At 42.1% G+C, this 27,921-nt stretch overlaps 1 protein-coding gene across 1 annotated transcript; it reads left to right on the forward strand.

The window, feature by feature from the left end:
* LOC135555176 (mitochondrial glutamate carrier 1-like) lies at nucleotides 1–27,921 on the forward strand. The gene is made up of 9 exons (XM_064987521.1): nucleotides 1–70; nucleotides 2,039–2,094; nucleotides 2,795–2,885; nucleotides 5,504–5,561; nucleotides 18,599–18,659; nucleotides 21,816–21,960; nucleotides 23,068–23,222; nucleotides 23,425–23,500; nucleotides 27,463–27,921. Coding segments are annotated over exons 1-9 (792 nt in total). The 5' UTR covers nucleotides 1–68; the 3' UTR covers nucleotides 27,611–27,921.

A 27,921-nucleotide genomic window follows, 5' to 3' on the forward strand; every position in this document is an offset into this window, starting at 1 on the left:
TGTTTCCCATTGACTTGGCCAAGACCCGCCTGCAGAACCAGCAAAACGGATCACGCCTCTACACCAGCATGTATGTACTCACTCTCACTCACTCACTCACTCACTCACTCACTCACTCACTCACTCACTCACTCACTCACTCACTCACTCACTCACTCATGCCAAGAGTGTGCAAAGCTGTCATCAAGGCAAATGCAGTTATGTTATGTTGTATAGCTAGTTGATGTTATGTTGTCGTAACTAGTTGATGTTATGTTGTAGCTAGTTGATGTTATGTGTAGTAGCTAGTTGATGTTATGTTGTAGTAGCTAGTTGATGTTATGTTGTAGTAGTTGATGTTATGTTGTGGTAGCTAGTTGATGTTATGTTGTGGTAGCTAGTTGATGTTATGTTGTGGTAGCTAGTTGATGTTATGTTGTGGTAGCTAGTTGATGTTATGTTGTGGTAGCTAGTTGATGTTATGTGTAGTAGCTAGTTGATGTTATGTGTAGTAGCTAGTAGATGTTATGTGTAGTAGCTAGTAGATGTTATGTGTTGTAGTAGCTAGTAGATGTTATGTGTTGTAGTAGCTAGTTGATGTTATGTTTGTAGTAGCTAGTTGATGTTATGTGTTGTAGTAACTAGTTGATGTTATGTGTTGTAGTAACTAGTTGATGTTATGTGTTGTAGTAACTAGTTGATGTTATGTGTTGTAGTAACTAGTTGATGTTATGTGTTGTAGTAACTAGTTGATGTTATGTAGTAGCTAGTATGTTAACTAGTTGATGTTATGTTAGATGTAGTAACTAGTTGATGTTATGTGTTGTAGTAACTAGTTGATGTTATGTGTTGTAGTAACTAGTTGATGTTATGTTTGTAGTAACTAGTTGATGTTATGTGTTGTAGTAACTAGTTGATGTTATGTGTTGTAGTAACTAGTTGATGTTATGTGTTGTAGTAACTAGTTGATGTTATGTGTTGTAGTAACTAGTTGATGTTATGTTGTAGTAACTAGGTGATGTTATATGTTGTAGTAACTAGTTGATGTTATATGTTGTAGTAACTAGTTGATGTTATGTTGTAGTAACTAGGTGATGTTATATGTTGTAGTAACTAGTTGGTTGTGTCTTGTAGTAACTAGTTGATGTTATATGTTGTAGTAACTAGGTGATGTTGTAGTAACTAGGTGATGTTGTAGTAACTAGGTGATGTTGTAGTAACTAGTTGATGTTATATGTTGTAGTAACTAGTTGATGTTATATGTTGTAGTAACTAGGTGATGTTGTAGTAACTAGTTGATGTTATATGTTGTAGTAACTAGTTTATGTTGTAGTAACTAGTTGGTTGTGTCTTGTAGGAACTAGTTGATGTTATGTTGTAGTAACTAGTTGATGTTATATGTTGTAGTAACTAGGTGATGTTGTAGTAACTAGGTGATGTTATATGTTGTAGTAACTAGTTGATGTTATATGTTGTAGTAACTAGGTGATGTTGTAGTAACTAGTTGATGTTATATGTTGTAGTAACTAGTTGGTGTTGTGTGTTGTTGTAACTAGTTGATGTTGTAGTAACTAGTTGATGTTATACGTTCTTGTAACTAGTTGGTTGTGTCTTGTAGTAACTGATGTTATACGTTCTTGTAACTAGTTGGTTGTGTCTTGTAGTAACTAGTTGGTTGTAGTAACTAGTTGATGCTGTAGTAACTAGTTGATATTATACGTTGTTGTAACTAGTTGGTTGTGTCTTGTAGTAACTAGTTGGTTGTGTCTTGTAGTAACTAGTTGATGTTATATGTTGTTTAGTAACTAGTTGATGTTATATGTTGTTTAGTAACTAGTTGGTTGTGTAGTAACTAGTTGATGTTATATGTTGTAGTAACTAGTTGATGTTATATGTTGTAAACTAGTTGATGATGTTGTTGTAACTAGTTGATGTTGTAGTAACTAGTTGATGTTATATGTTGTTGTAACTAGTTGGTTGTGTGTTGTTGTAACTAGGGGATGTTGTAGTAACTAGTTGATGTTATATGTTTTAGTAACTAGTTGGTTGTGTCTTGTAGGTCTGACTGTCTTATCAAGACCATCCGCTCAGAGGGATACTTCGGGATGTACAGAGGTAGGTTTGGGTGAGGATGTGGAAGTATGTGTGTGTGTGTGTGTGTGTGTGTGTGTGTGTGTGTGTGTGTGTGTGTGTGTGTGTGTGTGTGTGTGTGTGTGTGTGTGTGTGTGTGCGCACTAGAAAGTGGCAGGTACATACTAAAGACAAACACGGTGAGGTCCTATTGAACGTTGCTGACCACTGCTGAACACAGACAACACTCTGACAACTCTCTCTCTCTCCCCTCTCTCTGACTCTCTCTCACTCTCCCTCCCCTCCATCTCTCTCCCGCTCCCTCCCCTCCATCTCTCTCTCCTCCCTCCCCTCCATCCCTCTCCTTCCATCTCTCTCTCGCTCCCTCCCTCCCCTCCATCTCTCTCCCTCCATCTCCCTCCCCTCCATCTCTCTCTCCCGCTCCCTCTCCTTCCATCTCTCTCTCGCTCTCCCTCCCCTCCATCTCTCTCTCAATCTCCCTCCCCTCCATCTCTCTCTCGCTCCCTCTCCTTCCATCTCTCTCTCTCGCTCCCTCTCCTTCCATCTCTCTCTCTCGCTCCCTCTCCTTCCATCTCTCTCTTGCTCCCTCTCCTTCCATCTCTCTCTCGCTCCCTCTCCTTCCATCTTTCTCTCACTCCCTCTCCTTCCATCTCCCTCTCACTCTCACTCTCCCTCCCCTCCATCTCTCTCTATCTGTGTCTCTCACTTCCTCTCATTGTTACAGGGTCTGCGGTGAACCTAACCCTGGTCACGCCAGAGAAAGCCATCAAGCTAGCAGCAAATGACTTCTTCAGACAATACCTCTCCAAGGATGGGTAAGACACACACACACACACAGACACACACACACACACACACACACACACACACACACACACACACACACAGACACACACACACACACACACACACACACACACACACACACAGACACACACACACCGACATACACACACACACGCACACACACACACAGACACACAGACACACACACCGACATACGCACACACACGCACGCACACACACACACACACACACACACACACACACACACACACACACACACACACACACACACACACACACACACACACACACACACACACACACACACACACAGACACACAGACACACACACAGAGTGAAAGAGAGGTCTCTGATCCAACACAATCCCTGACACGTTGGGCTGTCTACTACCAGAGCTGGCACACTATTCCCTTTATAGTGCACTACTTTAGACCAGAGTTGGCACCCTATTCCCTATATAGGGCACTACTTTAGACCAGAGTTGGCACCCTATTCTCTATATAGGGCACTACTTTAGACCAGAGTTGGCACCCTATTCCCTATATATACGGCACTAATTTTGACCTGATCCCTATGGGCCCTGGTACAAAGTAGTGCACGAAATAAGGAATAGTGTACAATTTGGAACACATTATGTTTCTTTGATTGGTTTTCTACTTTAACTTTCTGCTTTAGTTAATCCTTCAATATACTGACAGCAAGGATGAGACATTTACATTGTTGCTTACTATCCTATCTCTGTCAAACTACTGGAAAACCATCTCTGTCAAACTACTGAAAAACCATCTCTGTCAAACTACTGAAAAACCATCTCTGTCAAACTACTGGAAAACCATCTCTGTCAAATTACTGGAAAACCATCTGTCAAACTACTGGAAAACCATCTCTGTCAAACTACTGAAAAACCATCTCTGTCAAACTAGTGGAAAACTGGAAAACCATCTCTGTCAAATTACTGGAAAACCATCTCTGTCAAATTACTGGAAAACCATCTCTGTCAAACTATTGGAAAACTACTGGAAAACTACTGGAAAACCATCTCTGTCAAACTACTGGAAAACTACTGGAAAACCATCTCTGTCAAACTACTGGAAAACCATTTCTGTCAAATTACTGGAAAACCATCTCTGTCAAATTACTGGAAAACTACTGGAAAACCATCTCTGTCAAATTACTGGAAAACCATCTCTGTCAAAATAATGGAAAACCATCTCTGTCAAAATAATGGAAAACTACTGGAAAACCATCTGGAAAACTACTGGAAAACCACCTCTGTCAAACTACTGGAAAACCACCTCTGTCAAATTACTGGAAAACCATCTCTGTCAAACTACTGGAAAACCATCTCTGTCAAACTACTGGAAAACCAACTCTTTATCAAATCTACTGGAAAACCATCTCTGTCAAACTACTGGAAAACCATCTCACTATCTCTGTCAAAAACTACTGGAAAACATCTCTGTCAAACTACTGGAAAATCATTTCTGTCAAATTACTGGAAAACCATCTCTGTCAAAATAATGGAAAACCATCTCTGTCAAAATAATGGAAAACTACTGGAAAACCATCTGGAAAACTACTGGAAAACCATCTCTGTCAAAATAATGGAAAACCATCTCTGTCAAAATAATGGAAAACTACTGTCAAACTACTGAAAACCATCTGTCAAACTACTGGAAAACCACCTCTGTCAAACTACTGGAAAACCACCTCTGTCAAACTACTGGAAAACCACCTCTGTCAAACTACTGGAAAACCATCTCTGTCAAACTACTGGAAAACCATCTCTGTCAAACTACTGGAAAACCATCTCTGTCAAACTAAATTACTGGAAAAACCATCTCTGTCAAACTACTGGAAAACCAACTACTTTATAACTATCTCTGGGCTGGGGGGCTCTATCCTTTCTCTGGAAAACTACTGGAAAACTATCCCATGTTATCTCTGGAAAATCAGTAATTTGTCAAAATAAGTAAAAGTATAACGTTTGAGAGCAGACCACTATCACATGACAAATATCAGTACTGCACATCTGTTGTTACTGTTACTATCCCCCGCTGCTCTGTCCAATGGTGTGTCCGATGGTATGTGTGTGTTTTTGTTTGTGTGCCGTGTGTGTTCATGGATGAAATTGAATATGTTTCTAGCGCGTCTAGCTATCTCTGTTTCTATGGTTGCACACACGCTGCACACACACACGCACACACACACACACTGGACCACGGCCGAGTAGGCGAACGATTGACTGTGAATGATTACCCAGTAAATGATTCATGGTATCCCTGTTCAGTGTTCCAAACGTTTGTTTCGTTGGTCACAGATCAGCTACAGTGGTCATGTCTGCCTTTTGTTATGACAAGAGGCTGATCTCTCTCTCTCTCTCTCTCTTCTCTCTCTCTCTCTCTCTCTCTCTCTGTCTCTCTCTGTCTCTCTCTCTCTCTCTCTCTCTCTCTCTCTCTCTCTCTCTCTCTCTCTCTCTCTCTCTCTCTCTCTCCTCTCCTCTCTCACTCTCTCTCACTGCCCCCCTCCCTGTCTCTCTCTCTCTCTGTTTCTCTCTCTGTCCCCTCCCTCTCTCTCTCTCTCTCTCTCTCTGCCCCCCCCCCCCTCTCTCTGTCTCTCTCTCCAGTCAGAAGCTCACCCTGGTCAAGGAGATGCTGGCGGGGTGTGGGGCAGGTACATGTCAGGTGAGTGGGTGGTGGACAGGTACATGTCAGGTGAGTGGGTGGTGGGCAGATAGATGTCAAGGTGAGTGGGTGGTGGACAGGTAGATGTCAAGGTGAGTGGGTGGTGGGTGCAGGGCAGGTACACACACACACACACACACACACACACACACACACACACACACACACACACACACACACACACACACACACACACACACACACACACACACACACACACACACACACACACACACACACACACTCCTCTGTCTCAGTCTCAGGCAGTCTGTACCCAGCCACCCACACACCTCCACTGGCTATCAGCTGTTGTCTTCTCAAGCTCTCACTAAACTGGTCTCTCTAATGGACTGATATGACAATAACACAGCCTTCTGAGTCGTTTTCTAATGGTCGCCATGTTGTTTCTCAGGTGTTGGTAAGGATTGTTCAATCAACTGTAAAAGGTTTTGATTCATGATAATGTACAGTAACAGGTCTCCACAACATAACCACTATGTCTAGTCTAGGTCTCCACAACATAACCACTATGTCTAGTCTAGGTCTCCACAGCATAACCACTATGTCTAGTCTAGGTCTGCACAACATAACCACTATGTCTAGTCTAGGTCTCCACAGCATAACCACTATGTCTAGTCTAGGTCTGCACAACATAACCACTATGTCTAGTCTAGGTTTCCACAACATAACCACTATGTCTAGTCTAGTCTAGGTCTCCACAACATAACCACTATGTCTAGTCTAGGTCTCCACAACATAACCACTATGTCTAGTTGAGTCTAGGTCTCCACAGCATAACCACTATGTCTAGTCTAGTCTTGGTCTCCAACAACCACTATGTCACTAGTCTAGTCTAGGTCTCCACAGCATAACCACTATGTCTAGTCTAGGGTCTCCACAACATAACCACTATGTCTAGTCTAGGTCTCCACAACATAACCACTATGTCTAGTCTAGTCTAGGTCTCCACAGCATAACCACTATGTCTAGTCTAGGTCTCCACAACATAACCACTATGTCTAGTCTAGTCTAGGTCTCCACAGCATAACCACTATGTCTAGTCTAGTCTTGGTCTCACAACATAACCACTATGTCTAGTCTAGTCTAGGTCTCCACAGCATAACCACTATGTCTAGTCTAGTCTTGGTCTCCACAACATAACCACTATGTCTAGTCTAGTCTAGGTCTCCACAACATAACCACTATGTCTAGTCTAGGTCTCCACAGCATAACCACTATGTCTAGTCTAGTCTAACCACTATGGTCTAGTCTAGGTCCCACAACATAACCACTATGTCTAGTCTAGGTCTCCACAACATAACCACTATGTCTAGTCTAGGTCTCCACAACATAACCACTATGTCTAGTCTAGGTCTCCACAACATAACCACTATGTCTAGTCTAGGTCTCCACAACATAACCACTATGTCTAGTCTAGGTCTCCACAACATAACCACTATGTCTAGTCTAGGTCTCCACAACATAACCACTATGTCTAGTCTAGGTCTCCACAACATAACCACTATGTCTAGTCTAGGTCTCCACAACATAACCACTATGTCTAGTCTAGTCTAGTCTCCACAGCATAACCACTATCTAGTCTAGTCTAGGTCTCCACAACATAACCACTATGTCTAGTCTAGGTCTCCACAACATAACCACTATGTCTAGTCTAGGTCTCCACAACATAACCACTATGTCTAGTCTAGTCTAGGTCTCCACAACATAACCACTATGTCTAGTCTAGGTCTCCACAACATAACCACTATGTCTAGTCTAGGTCTCCACAACATAAACACTATGTTAGTCTGGTCTTCCACAAGATGAAAGTGTTCATAACCACTTAGCTATGTCTACCTATCTAGGTTGCTAATGCTAGCAGCTGTAAGGAGGTTGAATGTCCTTTTACTATGTCTAGTCTTGTAAAATAGGTTACTGTAACCAATGGTGCAGTGGTGCTCTAGCTTACACAGGCCACTATGTCTATCTAACACAGGTCTATCTATCAGCATAACACAGGCCTATCTAGTCTATCTAACACAGGTCTCCATCTAACACAGGCCTATCTATCCTCTATCTAACACAGGCCTATCTATCCTCTATCTAACACAGGCCTATCTATCCTCTAGTCTAGGTCTATCCTCTATCTAACATAACCTATCTATCCTCTATCTAACACAGGCCACAGCATAAGGCCTATCTATCCTCTATCTAACACAGGTCTATCTATCCCACTATCCTCTAGTTGAGGCCTATCTATCCTCTATCTAACACATGTCTAGTCTAGGTCTATCCATCTAACACAACCTATCTATCCTCTATATCTAGGTCTCCACAGCATAACACAGGCCTATCTATCCTCTATCTAACACAGGTCTCCACAATCATAACACAGGTCTATCTAGGTCTCCTCTATCTAACAAGGCCATCTATCCTCTAGTCTAGGTCTCCATCTAACATAACCATCTATCCTCTAGTAACACAGGCCTATCTATCCTCCTATCTAACACAGGCATAACCTATCTATCCTCTATCTAACACAGTCTAGGTATCTATCCACAACATAGGCCATCTATCCTCTATCTAACACAGGCCTATCTATCCTCAACATCTAACACAGGCCTATCTATCCTCTATCTAACACAGGCCTATCTATCCTCCACAACATAGGCCTATCTATGTCTAGTCTAGGTCTCCTCTATCTAACATAACCTATCTATCCTCTATCTAACACAGGCCTATCTATCCTCATAACCAGGCCTATCTATCCTCTATCTAACACAGGTCTCCACAACATAACCACCATGTCTATCCTCTATCTAACCACAGGCCTATCTATCCACTATGTAACTAGTCTAGGTCTCCACAACATAAGGCCACTATGTCTAGTCTAGGTCTCCATCTAACATAACCACTGTCTAACACAGTCTAGTCTAGGTCTCTATCCTCATCTAACACAGCTATGTCTAGTCTATCCTCTATCTAACACAGCATAACCTATCTATCCTCTATCTAACACAGGTCTGGACAACATAACCATCTATCCTCTATCTAACACAGGTCTCCACAACATAACCACTATGTCTAGTCTAGGTCTCCACAACATAACCACTATCCTCTATCTAACACAGGTCTATCTCTATCTAACACAACATAACCATCTATCCTCTATCTAACACAGGTCTCCACAACATAACCATCTATCCTCTATCTAACACAGGTCTCCACAACATAACCATCTATGTCTATCTAACACAGTCTATCTCTCCACAACATAACCACTATGTCTAGTCCTATCTATCCTCTCTAACACAGGCATAATCCTCTATCTAACAGGCCTCTATCCTCTATCTAACACAGGCCTCTCCATCAACATAACCACTATGTCTAGTCTAGTCTAGGCCTATCTATCCTCAATCTAAACACCTATGTCTATCCTCTATCTAACACAGGCCTTCTATCCTCATAACACAGGCATCTATGTCTATCTAACACAGGCCTCTATCCATAACCACTATGTCTAGTCTAACACAGGTCTCCTATCAACATAACCATCTATCCTCTATCTAACACAGGTATCTCCATCAACATAGGCCATCTATCCTCTATCTAACACAGGTCTCCATCAACATAGGCCTATCTATCCTCTATCTAGGTCTCCACAATCATAACCTATCTATCCTCTATCTAACATCTAACACAGGCCTCTATCCTCTATCTAACATAGGCCTATCTATCCTCTATCTAACACTAGGTCTATCCTCTATCAACATAACCATCTATGTCTATCTCAAGGCCTCTATCCATCTAACATAACCACTATGTCTAGTCTAGGCCTCTCTATCTAACACAACATAACCATCTATGGCCTATCTATCCTCTATCTAACACAGGCATCTATAAACAGGCCTATCTATCCTCTATCTAACACAGGTCTATCCTCAACATAAACAGGCCTATCTATCCTCTATCTAACACAGGCCTATCTATCCTCTATCTAACAGGCCTATCTATCCTCTATCTAACACAGGCCTATCTATCCTCTATCTAACACAGGCCTATCTATTCTATCTAACACAGCGTCTGGAGATGAAAGGCCTATCTATCTCTATCTTCCTGGCCAGACAGAGATCTAACACAGCGTCTGGAGAATGAGGCCTATCTATTCTATCTAACACAGCTATTAGCTAGCTTCTGGCCTATCTATCCTTAACACTGTGGAGTATCTATCCTCTATCTAACACAGCTATTATCTATCTGTATCTAACACAGGTTGGAGTATGAAGGCTTTGCCTTATCTAACACAGCTGGATTTCATAGGCCTATCTATCCTCTATCTAAACAGACGATTACTGGAGTAACCGATGGCCTGCTATCCTCTATCTAACACAGCGTCTGGACAATGAGGCCTATCTATCCTCTATCTAACACAGGCCTATCTATCCTCTATCTAACACAGGCCTATCTATCCTCTATCTAACACAGGCCTATCTATCCTCTATCTAACACAGGCCTATCTATCCTCTATCTAACACAGGCCTATCTATCCTCTATCTAACACAGGCCTATCTATCCTCTATCTAACACAGGCCTATCTATCCTCTATCTAACACAGGCCTATCTATCCTCTATCTAACACAGGCCTATCTATCCTCTATCTAACACAGGCCTATCTATCCTCTATCTAACAGGCCTATCTATCCTCTATCTAACAGGCCTATCTATCCTCTATCTAACACAGGCCTATCTATCCTCTATCTAACAGGCCTATCTATCCTCTATCTAACACAGGCCTATCTATCCTCTATCTAACACAGGCCTATCTATCCTCTATCTAACACCAGGCCTATCTATCCTCTATCTAACAGGCCTATCTATCCTCTATCTAACAGGCCTATCTATCCTCTATCTAACACAGGCCTATCTATCCTCTATCTAACACAGGCCTATCTATCCTCTATCTATCCTCTATCTAACACAGGCCTATCTATCCTCTATCTAACACCAGGCCTATCTATCCTCACCCACGATAGACTTCTTACCAGTCCTCTAGTGATGATGTAGACTTCTAACCAGTCCTCTAGTGTAATGTATATAGACTTCTAACCAGTCCTCTAGTGTTGATGTAGACCTAACTATCCTCGAGTGTTGATGTAGATAGACTTCTAACACAGTCCTCTATCCTCTATGTAACACAGACTTCTATCCAGTCCTCTAGTGCCTGATGTATCCTCTATCTAACACAGTCCTCTGGTGTTGAAGGCCTATCTATCCTTCTAACAGTCCTATCTAGTGTTGATCTAACACAGATTGGAGTCTAACCAGTCCTCTATCCCTGAGTACAGCATTTCCCAAACTCGGTCCTCGGGACCCCAAGAGTTGATGTAGACTTCTAGTACCAGTCCTTCAAAATAGTGTTGATGATAGGACTTTAACCAGTCCTCTAGTGCTGATGTCCAGACTGATCCTCAACCAGTCCTCACTCTCCTGTGTTGATGTAGACGCCTCCAACTCAATCATCAAGTTTGCGGACTGGTCTATTACCAGTCCTCCAGTGTTGATGTAGATTGACTTCTAACCAGTCCTCTAGTGTTGATGTAGACTTCTAACCAGTCCTCTAGTGTTGATGTAGATAAACAGGCATCTTATCCAGTCCTCCAGTGTGGATGTAGATTGTAAGTTTTAACCAGTCCTCGATGCACATCACAGATGTAGACTTCTAAACAGTCCTCTTGTGTTGATGTAGACTTCTAACCAGTCCTCAGAGTGAGAAATGTAGACTTGTCACCAAAAGTCACTCACAAACTTCTACAGATGCAGACTTCTAACCAGTCCTCTTGTGTTGATGTAGACTTCTCCGCCCTCACCAGTCCTCTAGAGGGTTGATGTAGACACAACCATCACCTAGTGTTGTCCAGGACTTCTAACCAGTCCTTACAGAAGTGCTGATCATCAAGGACAACAACCACCCGTCCACTGCCTGTTCACCCCGCTAACATCCAGACTTCAACCAGTCATCTAGTGTTGATGTAGACTTCTAACTAGTCTTCTATATTGATGCCATCAGACTGTTAAACAGTCCACTCTAGTGTTGATGTACTGACTCAACCCAGTCCTCTAATAATGTTGATGTAGACTTCTAACCAATGTCCTCTAGTGTTTTAGACTACTTATTCATCTCATTCATCTTCATGTGCTGATATACTGTACTTCTAATCATCTACTGCTCTTTAGTGTTGATCACTAGCCACTTTAACTATGCCACTTTGTTTACATACTGCATATGTAGACTTCTAACCATCCTCAAGTGTATGATGTATGCTTCTAACCAGTCACTCATTCAGTATTTTTATGTACATATTCTTTATCCAGTCCTCCAGTGTTTTGGAATTGTTAGTTAGATTACTTGTCCTTAGTGCTGATGTAGAACTAGAAGCACAAGCATTTCTAACCAGTCATCTGCTAACCATGTGTATGTGACAAATAAAATTTGATTTGATTTAGTGTTGATGTAGACTTCTAACCAGTTCTCTTGTGCTGATGTAGATAGACTTCTAACCAGTCCTCCAGTGTTGATGTAGACTTCTAACCAGTCCTCTAGTGTTGATGTAGACTTCTAACCAGTCCTCTAGTGTTGATGTAGGCTTCTAACCAGTCCTCTAGTGCTGATGTAGACTTCTAACCAGTCCTCTAGTGCTGATGTAGACTTCTAACCAGTCCTCTAGTGTTGATGTAGACTTCTAACCAGTCCTCTAGTGTTGATGTAGGCTTCTAACCAGTCCTCTAGTGCTGATGTAGACTTCTAACCAGTCCTCTAGTGCTGATGTAGACTTCTAACCAGTCCTCTAGTGTTGATGTAGATAGACTTCTAACCAGTCCTCTAGTGCTGATGTAGATAGACTTCTAACCAGTCCTCTAGTGTTGATGTAGACTTCTAACCAGTCCTCTAGTGTTGATGTAGATAGACTTCTAACCAGTCCTCTAGTGATGATATAGATAGACTTCTAACCAGTCCTCTAGTGATGATATAGATAGACTTCTAACCAGTCCTCTAGTGTTGATGTAGACTTGTAACCAGTCCTCTAGTGTTGATGTAGACTTCTAACCAGTCCTCTAGTGTTGATGTAGGCTTCTAACCAGTCCTCTAGTGCTGATGTAGACTTCTAACCAGTCCTCTAGTGCTGATGTAGACTTCTAACCAGTCCTCTAGTGTTGATGTAGATAGACTTCTAACCAGTCCTCTAGTGATGATATAGACTTCTAACCAGTCCTCGAGTGTTGATGTAGATAGACTTCTAACCAGTCCTCTAGTGCTGATGTAGATTTCTAACCAGTCCTCTAGTGTTGATGTAGATAGACTTCTAACCAGTCCTCTAGTGATGATGTAGACTTCTAACCAGTCCTCGAGTGTTGATGTAGATAGACTTCTAACCAGTCCTCTAGTGCTGATGTAGATAGACTTCTAACCAGTCCTCTAGTGCTGATGTAGATAGACTTCTAACCAGTCCTCTAGTGATGATGTAGACTTCTAACTAGTCCTCTAGTGTTGATGTAGGCTTCTAACCAGTCCTCTAGTGCTGATGTAGACTTCTAACCAGTCCTCTAGTGCTGATGTAGACTTCTAACCAGTCCTCTAGTGTTGATGTAGATAGACTTCTAACCAGTCCTCTAGTGCTGATGTAGATAGACTTCTAACCAGTCCTCTAGTGTTGATGTAGACTTCTAACCAGTCCTCTAGTGTTGATGTAGATAGACTTCTAACCAGTCCTCGAGTGATGATATAGATAGACTTCTAACCAGTCCTCTAGTGTTGATGTTTACTTCTAACCAGTCCTCTAGTGTTGATGTAGGCTTCTAACCAGTCCTCTAATGCTGATGTAGACTTCTAACCAGTCCTCTAGTGCTGATGTAGACTTCTAACCAGTCCTCTAGTGTTGATGTAGATAGACTTCTAACCAGTTCTCTAGTGCTCATGTAGATAGACTTCTAACCAGTCCTCCAGTGTTGATGTAGACTTCTAACCAGTCCTCTAGTGTTGATGTAGATAGACTTCTAACCAGTCCTCTAGTGATGATATAGATAGACTTCTAACCAGTCCTCTAGTGTTGATATAGACTTCTAACCAGTCCTCTAGTGTTGATGTAGACTTGTAACCAGTCCTCTAGTGTTGATGTAGACTTCTAACCAGTCCTCTAGTGTTGATGTAGGCTTCTAACCAGTCCTCTAGTGCTGATGTAGACTTCTAACCAGTCCTCTAGTGCTGATGTAGACTTCTAACCAGTCCTCTAGTGTTGATGTAGATAGACTTCTAACCAGTCCTCTAGTGATGATATAGACTTCTAACCAGTCCTCGAGTGTTGATGTAGATAGACTTCTAACCAGTCCTCTAGTGCTGATGTAGACTTCTAACCAGTCCTCTAGTGTTGATGTAGATAGACTTCTAACCAGTCCTCTAGTGATGATGTAGACTTCTAACCAGTCCTCGAGTGTTGATGTAGATAGACTTCTAACCAGTCCTCTAGTGCTGATGTAGATAGACTTCTAACCAGTCCTCTAGTGCTGATGTAGATAGACTTCTAACCAGTCCTCTAGTGATGATGTAGACTTCTAACTAGTCCTCTAGTGTTGATGTAGGCTTCTAACCAGTCCTCTAGTGCTGATGTAGACTTCTAACCAGTCCTCTAGTGCTGATGTAGACTTCTAACCAGTCCTCTAGTGTTGATGTAGACTTCTAACCAGTCCTCTAGTGTTGATGTAGATAGACTTCTAACCAGTCCTCTAGTGCTGATGTAGATAGACTTCTAACCAGTCCTCTAGTGTTGATGTAGACTTCTAACCAGTCCTCTAGTGTTGATGTAGATAGACTTCTAACCAGTCCTCGAGTGATGATATAGATAGACTTCTAACCAGTCCTCTAGTGTTGATGTAGGCTTCTAACCAGTCCTCTAATGCTGATGTAGACTTCTAACCAGTCCTCTAGTGCTGATGTAGACTTCTAACCAGTCCTCTAGTGTTGATGTAGATAGACTTCTAACCAGTCCTCTAGTGATGATATAGACTTCTAACCAGTCCTCGAGTGTTGATGTAGATAGACTTCTAACCAGTCCTCTAGTGCTGATGTAGATAGACTTCTAACCAGTCCTCTAGTGCTGATGTAGATAGACTTCTAACCAGTCCTCTAGTGATGATATAGACTTCTAACTAGTCCTCTAGTGTTGATGTAGACTTCTTACCAGTCCTCTAGTGTTGATGTAGGCTTCTAACCACTCCTCTAGTGATGATGTAGACTTCTAACCAGTCCTCGAGTGTTGATGTAGACTTCTAACCAGTCCTCTAGTGCTGATGTAGATAGACTTCTAACCAGTCCTCTAGTGTTGATGTAGATAGACTTCTAACCAGTCCTCTAGTGCTGATGTAGATAGACTTCTAACCAGTCCTCTAGTGTTGATATAGACTTTTAACCAGTCCTCTAGTGTTGATGTAGATAGACTTCTTACCAGTCCTCTAGTGATGATGTAGACTTCTAACCAGTCCTCGAGTGATGATGTAGACTTCTAACCAGTCCTCGAGTGCTGATGTAGACTTCTAACCAGTCCTCAAGTACTGATGTAGATAGACTTCTAACCAGTCCTCTAGTGCTGATGTAGATTGACTTCTAACCAGTCCTCTAGTGTTGATGTAGACTTCTAACCAGTCCTCTTGTGCTGATGTAGACTTCTAACCAGTCCTCTAGTGTTGATGTAGATAGACTTCTAACCAGTCATCCAGTGTTGATGTAGATAGACATCTTACCAATCCTCTAGTGTTGATGTAGACTTCTAACCAGTCCTCCAGTGTTGATGTAGATAGACTTCTAACCAGGCCTCTAGTGCTGATGTAGATTGACTTCTAACCAGTCCTCTGGTGTTGATGTAGACTTCTAACCAGTCCTCTTGTGCTGATGTAGACTTCTAACCAGTCCTCTAGTGCTGATGTAGATTGACTTCTAACCAGTCCTCTAGTGTTGATGTAGACTTCTAACCAGTACTCTAGTGTTTATGTAGATAGACTTCTAACCAGTCCTCTAGTGTTGATGTAGACTTTTAACCAGTCCTCTAGTGTTCATGTAGATAGACTTCTTACCAATCCTCTAGTGTTGATGTAGACTTGTAACCAGTCCTCTAGTGTTGATGTAGACTTTTAACCAGTCCTCTAGTGTTGATGTAGATAGACTTCTTACCAGTCCTCTAGTGTTGATGTAGACTTGTAACCAGTCCTCTAGTGTTGATGTAGACTTCTAACCAGTCCTCTAGTGTTGATGTAGACTTCTAACCAGTCCTCTAGTGTTGATGTAGACTTCTAACCAGTCCTCTAGTGATGATGTAGATAGACTTCTAACCAGTCCTCTAGTGTTGATGTAGACTTCTAACCAGTCCTCTAGTGTTGATGTAGACTTCTAACCAGTCCTCTAGTGATGATGTAGATAGACTTCTAACCAGTCCTCTCATGTTGATGTAGACTTCTAACCAGTTCTCAAGTGCTGATGTAGACTTCTAACCAGTCCTCTAGTGTTGATGTAGACTTCTAACCAGTCCTCTAGTGTTGATGTAGATTGACTTCTAACCAGTCCTCTAGTGTTGATGTAGACTTCTAACCAGTCCTCTAGTGTTGATGTAGATAGACTTCTAACCAGTCCTCTAGTGCTGATGTAGATAGACTTCTAACCAGTCCTCTAGTGTTGATGTAGATAGACTTCTAACCAGTCATCCAGTGTTGATGTAGATAGACATCTTACCAGTCCTCCAGTGCTGATGTAGACTTCTAACCAGTCCTCTAGTGTTGATGTAGATTGACTTCTAACCAGTCCTCTAGTGTTGATGTAGACTTTTAACCAGTCCTCTAATGTTGATGTAGATAGACTTCTTACCAGTCCTCTAGTGTTGATGTAGACTTGTAACCAGTCCTCTAGTGTTGATGTAGACTTCTAACCAGTCCTCTAGTGTTGATGTAGACTTCTAACCAGTCCTCCAGTGTTGATGTAGATAGACTTCTAACCAGGCCTCTAGTGCTGATGTAGATTGACTTCTAACCAGTCCTCTAGTGCTGATTTAGATTGACTTCTAACCAGTCCTCTGGTGTTGATGTAGACTTCTAACCAGTCCTCTAGTGTTGATGTAGACTTCTAACCAGTCCTCTTGTGCTGATGTAGACTTCTAACCAGTCCTCTAGTGTTGATGTAGATAGACTTCTAACCAGTCCTCTAGTGTTGATGTAGACTTCTAACCAGTCCTCTAGTGTTGATGTAGATAGACTTCTAACCAGTCCTCTAGTGTTGATGTAGATAGACTTCTAACCAGTCCTCTAGTGTTGATGTAGATAGACTTCTAACCAGTCCTCTAGTGTTGATGTAGATAGACTTCTAACCAGTCCTCTAGTGTTGATGTAGATAGACTTCTAACCAGTCCTCTAGTATTGATGTAGACTTTTTACCAGTCCTCTAGTGTTGATGTAGACTTCTAACCAGTTATCTAGTGCTAATGTAGACTTCTAACCAGTTCTCTAGTGCTGATGTAGACTTCTAACCAGTCCTCTAGTGCTGATGTAGACTTCTAACCAGTCCTCTAGTGTTGATGTAGATTGACTTCTAACCAGTCCTCTAGTGTTGATGTAGACTTCTAACCAGTCCTCTAGTGTTGATGTAGACTTCTAACCAGTCCTCTAGTGCTGATGTAGACTTCTAACCAGTCCTCTAGTGTTGATGTAGATTGACTTCTAACCAGTCCTCTAGTGTTGATGTAGACTTCTAACCAGTCCTCTAGTGTTGATGTAGACTTCTAACCAGTCCTCTAGTGTTGATGTTGACTTCTAACCAGTCCTCAAGTGCTGATGTAGACTTCTAACCAGTCCTCTAGTGTTGATGTAGACTTCTAACCAGTCCTCTAGTGTTGATGTAGATAGACTTCTAACCAGTCCTCTAGTGTTGATGTAGATAGACTTCTAACCAGTCCTCCAGTGTTGATGTAGATAGACTTCTAACCAGTCCTCTAGTGTTGATGTAGACTTTTTACCAGTCCTCTAGTGTTGATGTAGATTGACTTCTAACCAGTCCTCTAGTGTTGATGTAGACTTCTAACCAGTCCTCTAGTGTTGATGTAGACTTCTAACCAGTCCTCTAGTGTTGATGTTGACTTCTAACCAGTCCTCAAGTGCTGATGTAGACTTCTAACCAGTCCTCTAGTGTTGATGTAGACTTCTAACCAGTCCTCTTGTGTTGATGTAGATAGACTTCTAACCAGTCCTCTAGTGTTGATGTAGATAGACTTCTAACCAGTCCTCCAGTGTTGATGTAGATAGACTTCTAACCAGTCCTCTAGTGTTGATGTAGACTTTTTACCAGTCCTCTAGTGTTGATGTAGACTTCTAACCAGTTCTCTAGTGCTGATGTAGACTTCTAACCAGTTCTCTAGTGCTGATGTAGACTTCTAACCAGTCCTCTAGTGTTGATGTAGACTTCTAACCAGTCCTCTAGTGTTGATGTTGACTTCTAACCAGTCCTCAAGTACTGATGTAGACTTCTAACCAGTCCTCTAGTGTTGATGTAGATAGACTTCTAACCAGTCCTCTAGTGTTGATGTAGACTTCTAACCAGTCCTCTCGTGCTGATGTGGTTGAGTAATAAAGGCCCACATAAGATCTTAATTTGACCAGTTTCTCACAGCAGGAAAATAATCCTGCAGCAACAGGAAATATTAATTATTTTTTGGATTATAATTAATGGACATTTTTGTAAGGGTTGATATGATCCATTTTTAGTTAGGGCAAATTAAGTCTGAAATTATCAACTAGAAATTACATACTTTAGAAGCCTGTTTAAACCTTGAATACACTACAAGTTTTCATTTCCTTCTGTGAGGGACATTTCCTGCCACAACAGGATGGTCAAATGAAGATCCTACACCTGTACCTATCCCACAGAAAATATCCCACCCCTTGTTATAACACCTTGTCATATGTTGCTGTCAGATATTTTCATTTTGTATTTGTGTTTATCATCACAGGTTATCGTCACGACTCCTATGGAGATGTTGAAGATTCAGCTTCAAGATGCTGGGAGAATTGGTAAGAGATTGAGAGAGGTGGAGGAGCATCTGTAAGAGATTTAGAGACATGGAGGAGAATTGGTAAGAGATTTAGAGACATGGAGGAGAATTGGTAAGAGATTTAGAGACATGGAGGATAATTGGTAAGAGATTTAGAGACATGGAGGATAATTGGTAAGAGATTTAGTGAGATGGAGGACAATCTGTAAGAGATTTAGAGACATGGAGGATAATTGGTAAGAGATTTAGTGAGATGGAGGACAATCTGTAAGAGATTTAGAGATGCAGGAGAATTGATAAGAGATTTAGAGGGATGGGGGAGAATTGGTAAGAGATTTAGAGAGATGGAGGAGAATCTGTAAGAGATTTAGAGGGATGGAGGAGAATTGGTAAGAGATTTAGAGACATGGAGGATAATTGGTAAGAGATTGAGAGAGGTGGAGGAGCATCTGTAAGAGATTTAGAGACATGGAGGAGAATTGGTAAGAGATTTAGAGACATGGAGGAGAATTGGTAAGAGATTTAGAGACATGGAGGATAATTGGTAAGAGATTTAGTGAGATGGAAGACAATCTGTAAGAGATTTAGAGACATGGAGGATAATTGGTAAGAGATTTAGTGAGATGGAGGACAATCTGTAAGAGATTTAGAGATGCAGGAGAATTGATAAGAGATTTAGAGGGATGGGGGAGAATTGGTAAAAGATTTAGAGAGATGGAGGAGAATCTGTAAGAGATTTAGAGGGATGGAGGAGAATTGGTAAGAGATTTAGTGAGATGGAGGAGAATCTGTAAGAGAGAGATGGAAATGGAGGGAGGAACAAAGAAGATCCTGAGCAGAGAGAGTTTTGAGGAATCTGCATTGGAATCGTATTGTGCATCGTATTGTGCATCGTATTGTGCAACGTGCATTATGTACATTGCCCATGCGTCGTCAATGGGCCGTGTGGTGCAATCTGAGCGATCCTGGGACAAGGAGAGCACTCCTTCAAGGAGTGAATGGGAGACAATTGTGCACTAGCTTAAAAACCCAACGTTAGCATGAATTTTGTGAACGAGAAGTACAACATTTACAAAAATGTGCGAGGGTACAGGTTAGTTGAGGTAATTGAGGTAATATGAACACGTAGATAGGGGTAAAGTGACCATGCATAGATAGAGAACAGCAGCGTACAAAAGGGGTGGAGGGATCAATGCAAATATTCTGGGTGGCCATTTGATTAGATGTTCAGGAGTCTTATGGTTTGTGGGTAGAAGCTGTTCAGGAGCCTTTTAGACCTAGACTCAGGGTACCGCTTGCCGTGCGGCAGCAGAGAGAACAGTCTATGACTAGGGTGGCTGGAGTCTTTAGGGCCTTCCTTTGACACCGCCTGGTATAGAGGTCCTGGATCGCGGGAAGCTTGGCCCAAGTGATATAGTGGGCCGTATGCACTACCCTTTGTAGTGCCTTATGGTCGGAGGAGGAGCAGTTGCCATACCAGGCGGTGAGGCAACCAATCAGGATGCTCTCTTTGGTGCAGCTTTAGAACTTTTTGAGGATCTGAGGACCCATGCCAAATATTTTTTTGTCTCCTGATAGTTTGTTGGACGCCAAGGAACCTGAAGCTCTCAACCTGTTCCACTACAGCCCCGTCGATGAGAATGGGGGCGTGGCTCGGCCCTCCTTTTCCTGTATTCTTACCTAACCTTTGTCTCGATCATGTTGAGGGAGAGGTTGTTGTCCTGGCACCGGTCAGGTCTCTGCCCTCCTCCCTATAGTCTGTCTCGTTGTTGTCGGTAATCAGGCCTACCACCGTTGTGTTGTCAGCAAACTTAATGATGGTTTTGGAATCGTGCTTGTCGACATGGTCATGGGGGAACAGGGAGTACAGGAGTGGACTAAGCACGCACCCCTGAGGGGCCCCGTGTTGAGGATCAGCATGGCAGGTGTGCTGTTGCCTACCCTTACCACCTGGGGGCAGCCTGTTAGGAAGTCCAGTATCCAGTTGCAGAGGGAGGTGGTCAGTCCCAACGTCAGCCGGTGTAGTAGTAATCTTAGCCCTGTATTGATGCTTTGCCTGTATGATGGTTCGTCGGAGGGCATAACGCGATTTCTTATAAGCTTGCGGGTTAGAGTCCCGCTCCTTGAAAGAGGCAGCTCTACCCTTTAGCTCAGTGCAGATGTTGCCTGTAATCCATGGTTTCTGGTTGGGGTATGTGCGTACGGTCACCTTGGGGACGACATCATCGATGCACTTATTTGACAAAGCCGGTGTCTGATATGGTATATACTCCTCAATGCCATCGGATGAATCAGGAAAATAGAATTATAGTCAAATATGCCAAACGGAGAGCTTTGTATACGTGTCTCTGTGTGTGGAGTGAAGGTGGTCTCGAGTTTTCCTCCATTCATTTTTCCCCATAAGGGATTTTAGAAACACTTAAATAAGGGTGTGAAGGTTTAAAGCTCTCTGACAAGGTGACTTTTATCAATATATTCGGCTCTATTTACTCTCATTTTTGAACATGCAAATTAGCAACGAGGTACCTTAGACTTCATCCAAGACTACAAATCCCGGCATGCTCATGCACGTCATCTCTAGCTGACACCTTTGCTAACAGGTATTGTGTCAATTTAAAACTTGCCCAAGACAGTTCACAGAATTATCAATGTAAAAGGAGTTCAATTAAGCTATAATTAGTTAATCCGGCATTCGGCATTTTCGTCTGAATTATCATGGTATTTGTAGTTCTTTATGATAGCCACATTAGCAGCTAATTAGCATTTCATTATTTATTTTTTGGGGGGGGGGGGGTAAATACAGGCGGATATATATTGATAAACGTTTGTCAGAGAGACATTTACACGGTTATCGAAACATCACACCAGGGTAAAAACACAGCCCTTATATGAAGTGTTTCTAAAATCTTCTGTGGGGATTCCTCTCTCCTCCTTTCTGTAGTACTTCTGGAATATGGATAAATGCTGCCCTCGTGTGGTCAATAATGGAATCACATAGGCCGTTGATCTGCTATTTTAACAAGCCTTATCAAGACTTATCATCTCATAATAATCTTGCCAAAATAAATACCAGCAAACTAGTTAGTTAGATATATAGATAGATAGAGATAGATATTATTGCCCACAGCGAGAACAATTTAACACCATGTTGTTGTCCCCCACCCCCCACCCTCAGAGGCCCAGAGGAAGCTGATGCCAGAGACAATAGTACCAGGGACCGTGCCGACAAAGTCCCCCACCGCCATGCAGCTGACCAGGGAACTACTTAAAGAGAAGGGCATCGCTGGGCTGTACAAGGGCCTAGGGGCCACACTGCTCAGGTAGGGCTCTATACAAGGACTGGGGGCCCACAGTGCTCAGGTATGGCTCTATACAAGGACCTGGGGGCCCACACTGCTCAGGTAGGGCTCTATACAAGGGCCTAGGGGCCACATTGCTCAGGTAGGGCTCTATACGAGGACCTGGGGGCCCACACTGCTCAGGTAGGGCTCTATACAAGGGCCTAGGGGCCACACTGCTCAGGTAGGGCTCTATAAAAGGACTGGGGGCCCACACTGCTCAGGTAGGGCTCTATACGAGGACCTGGGGGCCCACACTGCTCATGTAGGGCTCTATACAAGGACTGGGGGCCCACACTGCTCAGGTAGGGCTCTATACGAGGACCTAGGGGCCCACACTGCTCAGGTAGGGCTCTATACAAGGGCCTAGGGGCCATACTGCTCAGGTAGGGCTCTATACAAGGGCCTATGGGCCATACTGCTCAGGTAGGGCCCTATACAAGGGCCTAGGGGCCATACTGCTCTGGTAGGGCTCTATACAAGAACCTGGGAGTCACACTGCTCAGGTAAGGCTCTATACAAGGGCCTAGGGGCCACACTGCTCAGGTAAGGCTTTATACAAGGACCTGGAGGCCACACAGCTCAGGTAGAGCTCTATACAAGGGCCTAGGGGCCACACTGCTCAGGTAGGGCTCTATAGAAGGACCTGGGGGTCACACTGCTCTGATACACTGCTCTGATACCATTTAGAAACATACACTGCTCTGACCACCAAGCACTTCACCACTCCAGACTCTAGAATTGTCTTAACTTGATTATTTTCCTCCTCTCTCCTTGCCTCCTTTCTTCTTGCCCCCTCAAAATGCTTTGGAGGAGAAGGTTCCAGGCGAAGTGACCTTGGATCTTCTCCTCCAGGATGTTTTGAGAAGGGATCGAGGAAAGAGGATGCAAGGAATCAAGGAAATATAACTACAGTCTATCTATAGAGACACAGACACAATGCTCTGTCCGCTGAGGTTTGACAAAATGATCAACTCTACTCTGCTGATTTCTAATTCCCTCATTCCCCTACCTCCCCTCCACTACCTCTCCCCCTCTCCTACCTCCCCTCCCCTATGTTCCCCCCTCCTCTACCTCCTCTCCTCTCAGAGATGTTCCATTCTCCATCATCTACTTCCCTCTGTTTGCCAACCTGAACACCCTGGGGAAGAGAGGAGCGGAGGGCCCCGCCCCTTTCTACGTGTCATTCCTGGCAGGCTGTCTGGCTGGCAGCACGGCCGCCGTGGCTGTCAACCCTGTAGATGGTGAGACATAATATTAGAATTAATAATACTGTAGTAATATACGCTGGCAGTGTGTGAGACAAAGGACTTGCTTGAGAACTTCTTAACTACTTCTTATACTATGTTCTGTATTTAGTCTGGTTCTTACACCAATCATACGTTCCTAGTTGCGTTAGTGTGTGTTTTGTTGTGTTATTAACATGGTGTTGTTGTGTATTTACAGTGATTAAGACCAGGATCCAGTCTATGAACAGGGGGAGTACAGAGGAAACGTACAGTGGGGTGACTGATTGTATCAGGTAACCTCAATCGCACAAACACCTATTTTAACTAGGCTAGTTCACAACATATCTTAACTAGGCTAGTTTACAACATATCTTAACTAGGCTAGTTTACAACATATCTTAACTAGGCTAGTTCACAACATATCTTAACTAGGCTAGTTCACAACATATCTTAACTAGGCTAGTTTACAACATATCTTAACTAGACTAGTTCACAACATATCTTAACTAGGCTAGTTCACAACATATCTTAACTAGGCTAGTTTACAACATATCTTAACTAGACTAGTTCACAACATATCTTAACTAGGCTAGTTCACAACATATCTTAACTAGGCTAGTTTACAACTTATCTTAACTAGGCTAGTTTACAACATATCTTAACTAGGCTAGTTTACAACATATCTTAACTAGGCTAGTTCACAACATATCTTAACTAGGCTAGTTTACAACTTATCTTAACTAGGCTAGTTTACAACATATCTTAACTAGGCTAGTTTACAACATATCTTAACTAGGCTAGTGGCAAGGCTTAATCTGGAACTGCATGTTGAAGGTAGAAATAGAATGACTAGAGAACACACAACCTTCTATACTATTCCAACCTACAGTTGAAGTCAGAAGTTTACATACACTTAGGTTGGAGTCATTAAAACTCATTTTTCAACCACTCCACAAATTTCTTGTTAACAAACTTTAGTTTTGGCAAGTCGGTTAGGACATCTACTTTGTGCATGACACAAGTAATTTTTCCAACAATTGTTTACAGGCAGATTATTTAACTTATAATTCACTGTATCACAATTCCAGTGGGTCAGAAGTTTACAAACACTAAGTTGACTGTGCCTTTAAACAGCTTTGAAAATTCCAAGAAAATGATGTCATGGCTTTAGAAGCTTTTGATAGGCTAATTGATATCCTTTGTCAATTGGAGGTGTACCTGTGGATGTATTTCATGGCCTTCAAACTCAGTGTCTCTTTGCTTGACATCATGGGAAAATCAAAAGAAATCAGCCAAGACCTCAGAAATAAAATTGTAGACGACCTCCACAAGTCTGGTTCATCCTTGGGAGAAATTTCCAAACGCCTGAAGGTACCACATTCGTCTGTACAAACAATAGTAAACAAGTATAAACACCATGGGACCACGCAGCCATCATACCGCTCAGGAAGGAGACGCGTTCTGTCTCCTAGAGATTATCTATATCCACAGTAAAACATGTCCTATATCGACATAACCTGAAAGGCCGCTCAGCAAGGAAGAAGCCACTGCTCCAAAACCGTCATAAATAACCCAGACTGCGGTTTGCAACTGCACACGGGGACAATGATCATACTTTTTGGAGAAATGTTCTCTGGTCTGATGAAACAATAATAGAACTGTTTGGCCATAATGACTATTGTTATGTTTGGAGGAAAAAGGGGGAGGCTTGCAAGGTGAAGAACACCATCCCAACCGTGAAGCACAGGGGTGGCAGCATCATGTTGTGGGGGTGTTTTGCTGCAGGAGGGACTGGTGCACTTCACAAAATAGATGGCATCATGAGGAAAGACAATTATTTAGATATTTTGAAGCAACATCTCAAGACATCAGTCAAGAAGTTAAAGCTTGGTCCCAAATGGGTCTTCCAAATGAACAATGACCCCAAGCATACAACCAAAGTTGTGGCAAAATGGCTTAAGGACAACAAAGTCAAGGTATTGGAGTGGCCATCACAAAGCCCTGACCTCAAACCCATAGGAAATTTGTGTGGAAGAACTGAAAAATCGTGTACGAGCAAGGAGGCCTACAAACCTGACTCAGCTACACCAGCTCTGTCAGGAGAAATGGGCCAAAATCCACTTTATTCAACTTATTGTGGGAAGCTTGTGGAAGGCTACCCGAAACGTTTGACCCAAGTTAAATAGTTTAAAGGCAATGCTACCAAATACTAATTGAGTGCATGTAAGCTTCTGACCCACTGGGAATGTGATGGAAGAAATAAAAGCTGAAATAAATCATTCTCTCTACTATTATTCTGACATTTCACATTATTAAAATAAAGTGGTGATCCTAAGACAGGGAATTTGTACTAGGATTAAATGTCAGGAATTGTGAAAAACTGAGTTTAAATGTATTTGGCTAAGGTGTATGTAAACTTCCGACTTCAATTGTATTTGGCTGTAAATCTGATCTACACAATACATTTCTATGTGAACATTCTGTAAATGTCTATTCTCCTGAATGTCCGTTGCCCCACGATGTACATTATCCAATCAAATCAATTAGCCAATGATATTTTGTACAGAGAAGTAAAAAAAAGTTGTGATGCTCAACTACCCGAATGTCTCGTTCAAAAAAAAAAAGTTTGAAAAGTTTGAAAGCTGCAGTTAATGTTATGATACCTGAAAATACTGCAGTTTAATTCAAAGCCATTTGCAAAAAAAAAGTAAGTTGATGCTTTGCAATTAAAAAAAAAACTTTAACCTCTTTGTCCATTTGCGAGGAAGTGTTCTTGTTTCAAACACAGCATCTTTAAAGGGATAGATACAAACTAACATGGTGTTCCACCTACCTTGGCTATAGTTGATTCAAGAAGGCAGTTTTGGTGACAGTTTTTTGTTACTGTTAGCTCTCTCACATTAAACTGTTGTTTAATAAATAAAACTGTAATTAATTACTTTTGGAGCTAAATGTTATTGACATGTTGTGGCATAATACTACTACTACTACTACTACTACTACTAATAATACAAATAATAATAATAATACATAATACTTGGGTAATTGCATTTTAATTGCAATGAGCTGAGTTTTGTTTGTTTGTAATTACTGTATACGATGGATTAGCGACTGCTCCTTATTCCACTTTATGTCATAAAGTCATTATTATTATTGTTAAATTCATTATGATACAATTATAAAGCAATTTCCAATCTCCTACGTCACAACGTTGCTACTGTAATAATCACAAAGTTACCAGACATGTAGAGGAGAACTGGATGTTTTGTCTTACTGTGTCACCTTACGTCACTCGTTATGAACATATATGTGTTGGTTGTTTTTGGACGCTGCAGAAACGATCAACTCTCATGTTGAGGTGATTCATGTATCTAATTACAGGCTGGATTGAAGGCCATATTTAAGAGCCCTCCAAACCAAATATTTGTCAGCCATCAAATCATTTTTTTTGTTTTGGGGGGGGGGGGTTCAAATAACTAGCAGTGTAGCCTAGTGGTTAGAGCGTTGGACTAGTAACTGGAAGGTTACAAGTTCAAATCCCCGAGCTGACAAGGTACAAATCGGTCGTTCTGCCCCTGAACAAGGCAGTTAACCCACTGTTCCTAGGCCGTCATTGAAAATAAGAATTTGTTCTTAACTGACTTGCCTAGTTAAATAAAGGTAAAATAAATAAATAAATAATTTGGTTTTCTGAGAGGTATTCAATATACTTTCCTGAGACCTTTATTTCAATATAGAAGATAATAGTTGCCTCTTTTAGTTAAAACTCTATATAAACTATATTAAATATGAAACTATATTCGACCACCTTGGAGTATGTAAAACAAAACAAAAAATGTGTGCATTTCAAATAAACTACAAAAACGCAAGTCTGGAGTTATTGTTCATGAACATACCGCTGTTGTTTTTTGGCATTTCATAGCACAACACATGCTGGAGTTTACAAAACAAAATGGCCACTGGAGTTTACAAAACAAAATGGCCACTGGAAATAAGAATGATGTGATTCTGACAGATAGGCTAACATTTAATCTGAGAAGGTTTTTGGGAAAGCCCTTCCATCTACCAGATGGCCGTTATCATTAACATCTCTAGATCTTTTCCCTATTTTTTTTGGGGGCGGAAACAATTTAGCAGCTGTGGTGTATTGCCATATTCAATTAAAATACGTCATTAGTAAAGAGGTAAAATTATTAACTGATATGTTGTTGCTGATCTGTGTTGCCCGTGTCTCTCCTCTCTTCTCTTCCATCAGTAAAATAATGAAGAACGAGGGTCCTTCAGCGTTCCTGAAGGGGGCGTACTGCCGTGCCCTGGTCATCGCGCCCTTATTTGGTATCGCCCAGGTGGTCTACTTCTTCGGCGCGGGAGAATACATCCTCAGCTTCCTGCCTGGCAACTAAGTGACAAGAACGTCAACCATTCAGATCTCTGCCTTTCCCTCCTCCCTTACAAAATCACAACTACTTCATGCACGGACCACACACCTCTAGGATCCAGTCCCCTCTAGGATCCAGTCACCTCTAGGATCCAGTCCCCGCTAGGATCCAGTCACCTCTAGGATCCAGTCCCCGCTAAGATCCAGTCACCTCTAGGATCCAGTCCCCTCTAGGATCCAGTCCCCTCTAGGATCCAGTCCCCTCTAGGATCCAGTCACCTCTAGAATCCAGTCACCTCTAGGATCCAGTCCCCTCTAGGATCCAGTCACCTCTAG

The sequence above is a fragment of the Oncorhynchus masou genome, chromosome 15 (assembly GCF_036934945.1).
Source record: "Oncorhynchus masou masou isolate Uvic2021 chromosome 15, UVic_Omas_1.1, whole genome shotgun sequence".
Taxonomy (NCBI): Eukaryota; Metazoa; Chordata; class Actinopteri; order Salmoniformes; family Salmonidae; genus Oncorhynchus; species Oncorhynchus masou.

What these genes read in the sequence shown, in the direction of transcription:
- LOC135555176 (XM_064987521.1), top strand. An exon ending in ATACTTCGGGATGTACAGAG is followed by an intron (nt 2,095 to 2,794) that starts GTAGGTTTGGGT and finishes TCATTGTTACAG; the next exon opens with GGTCTGCGGTGAACCTAACC. An exon ending in GTGGGGCAGGTACATGTCAG is followed by an intron (nt 5,562 to 18,598) that starts GTGAGTGGGTGG and finishes TTATCATCACAG; the next exon opens with GTTATCGTCACGACTCCTAT.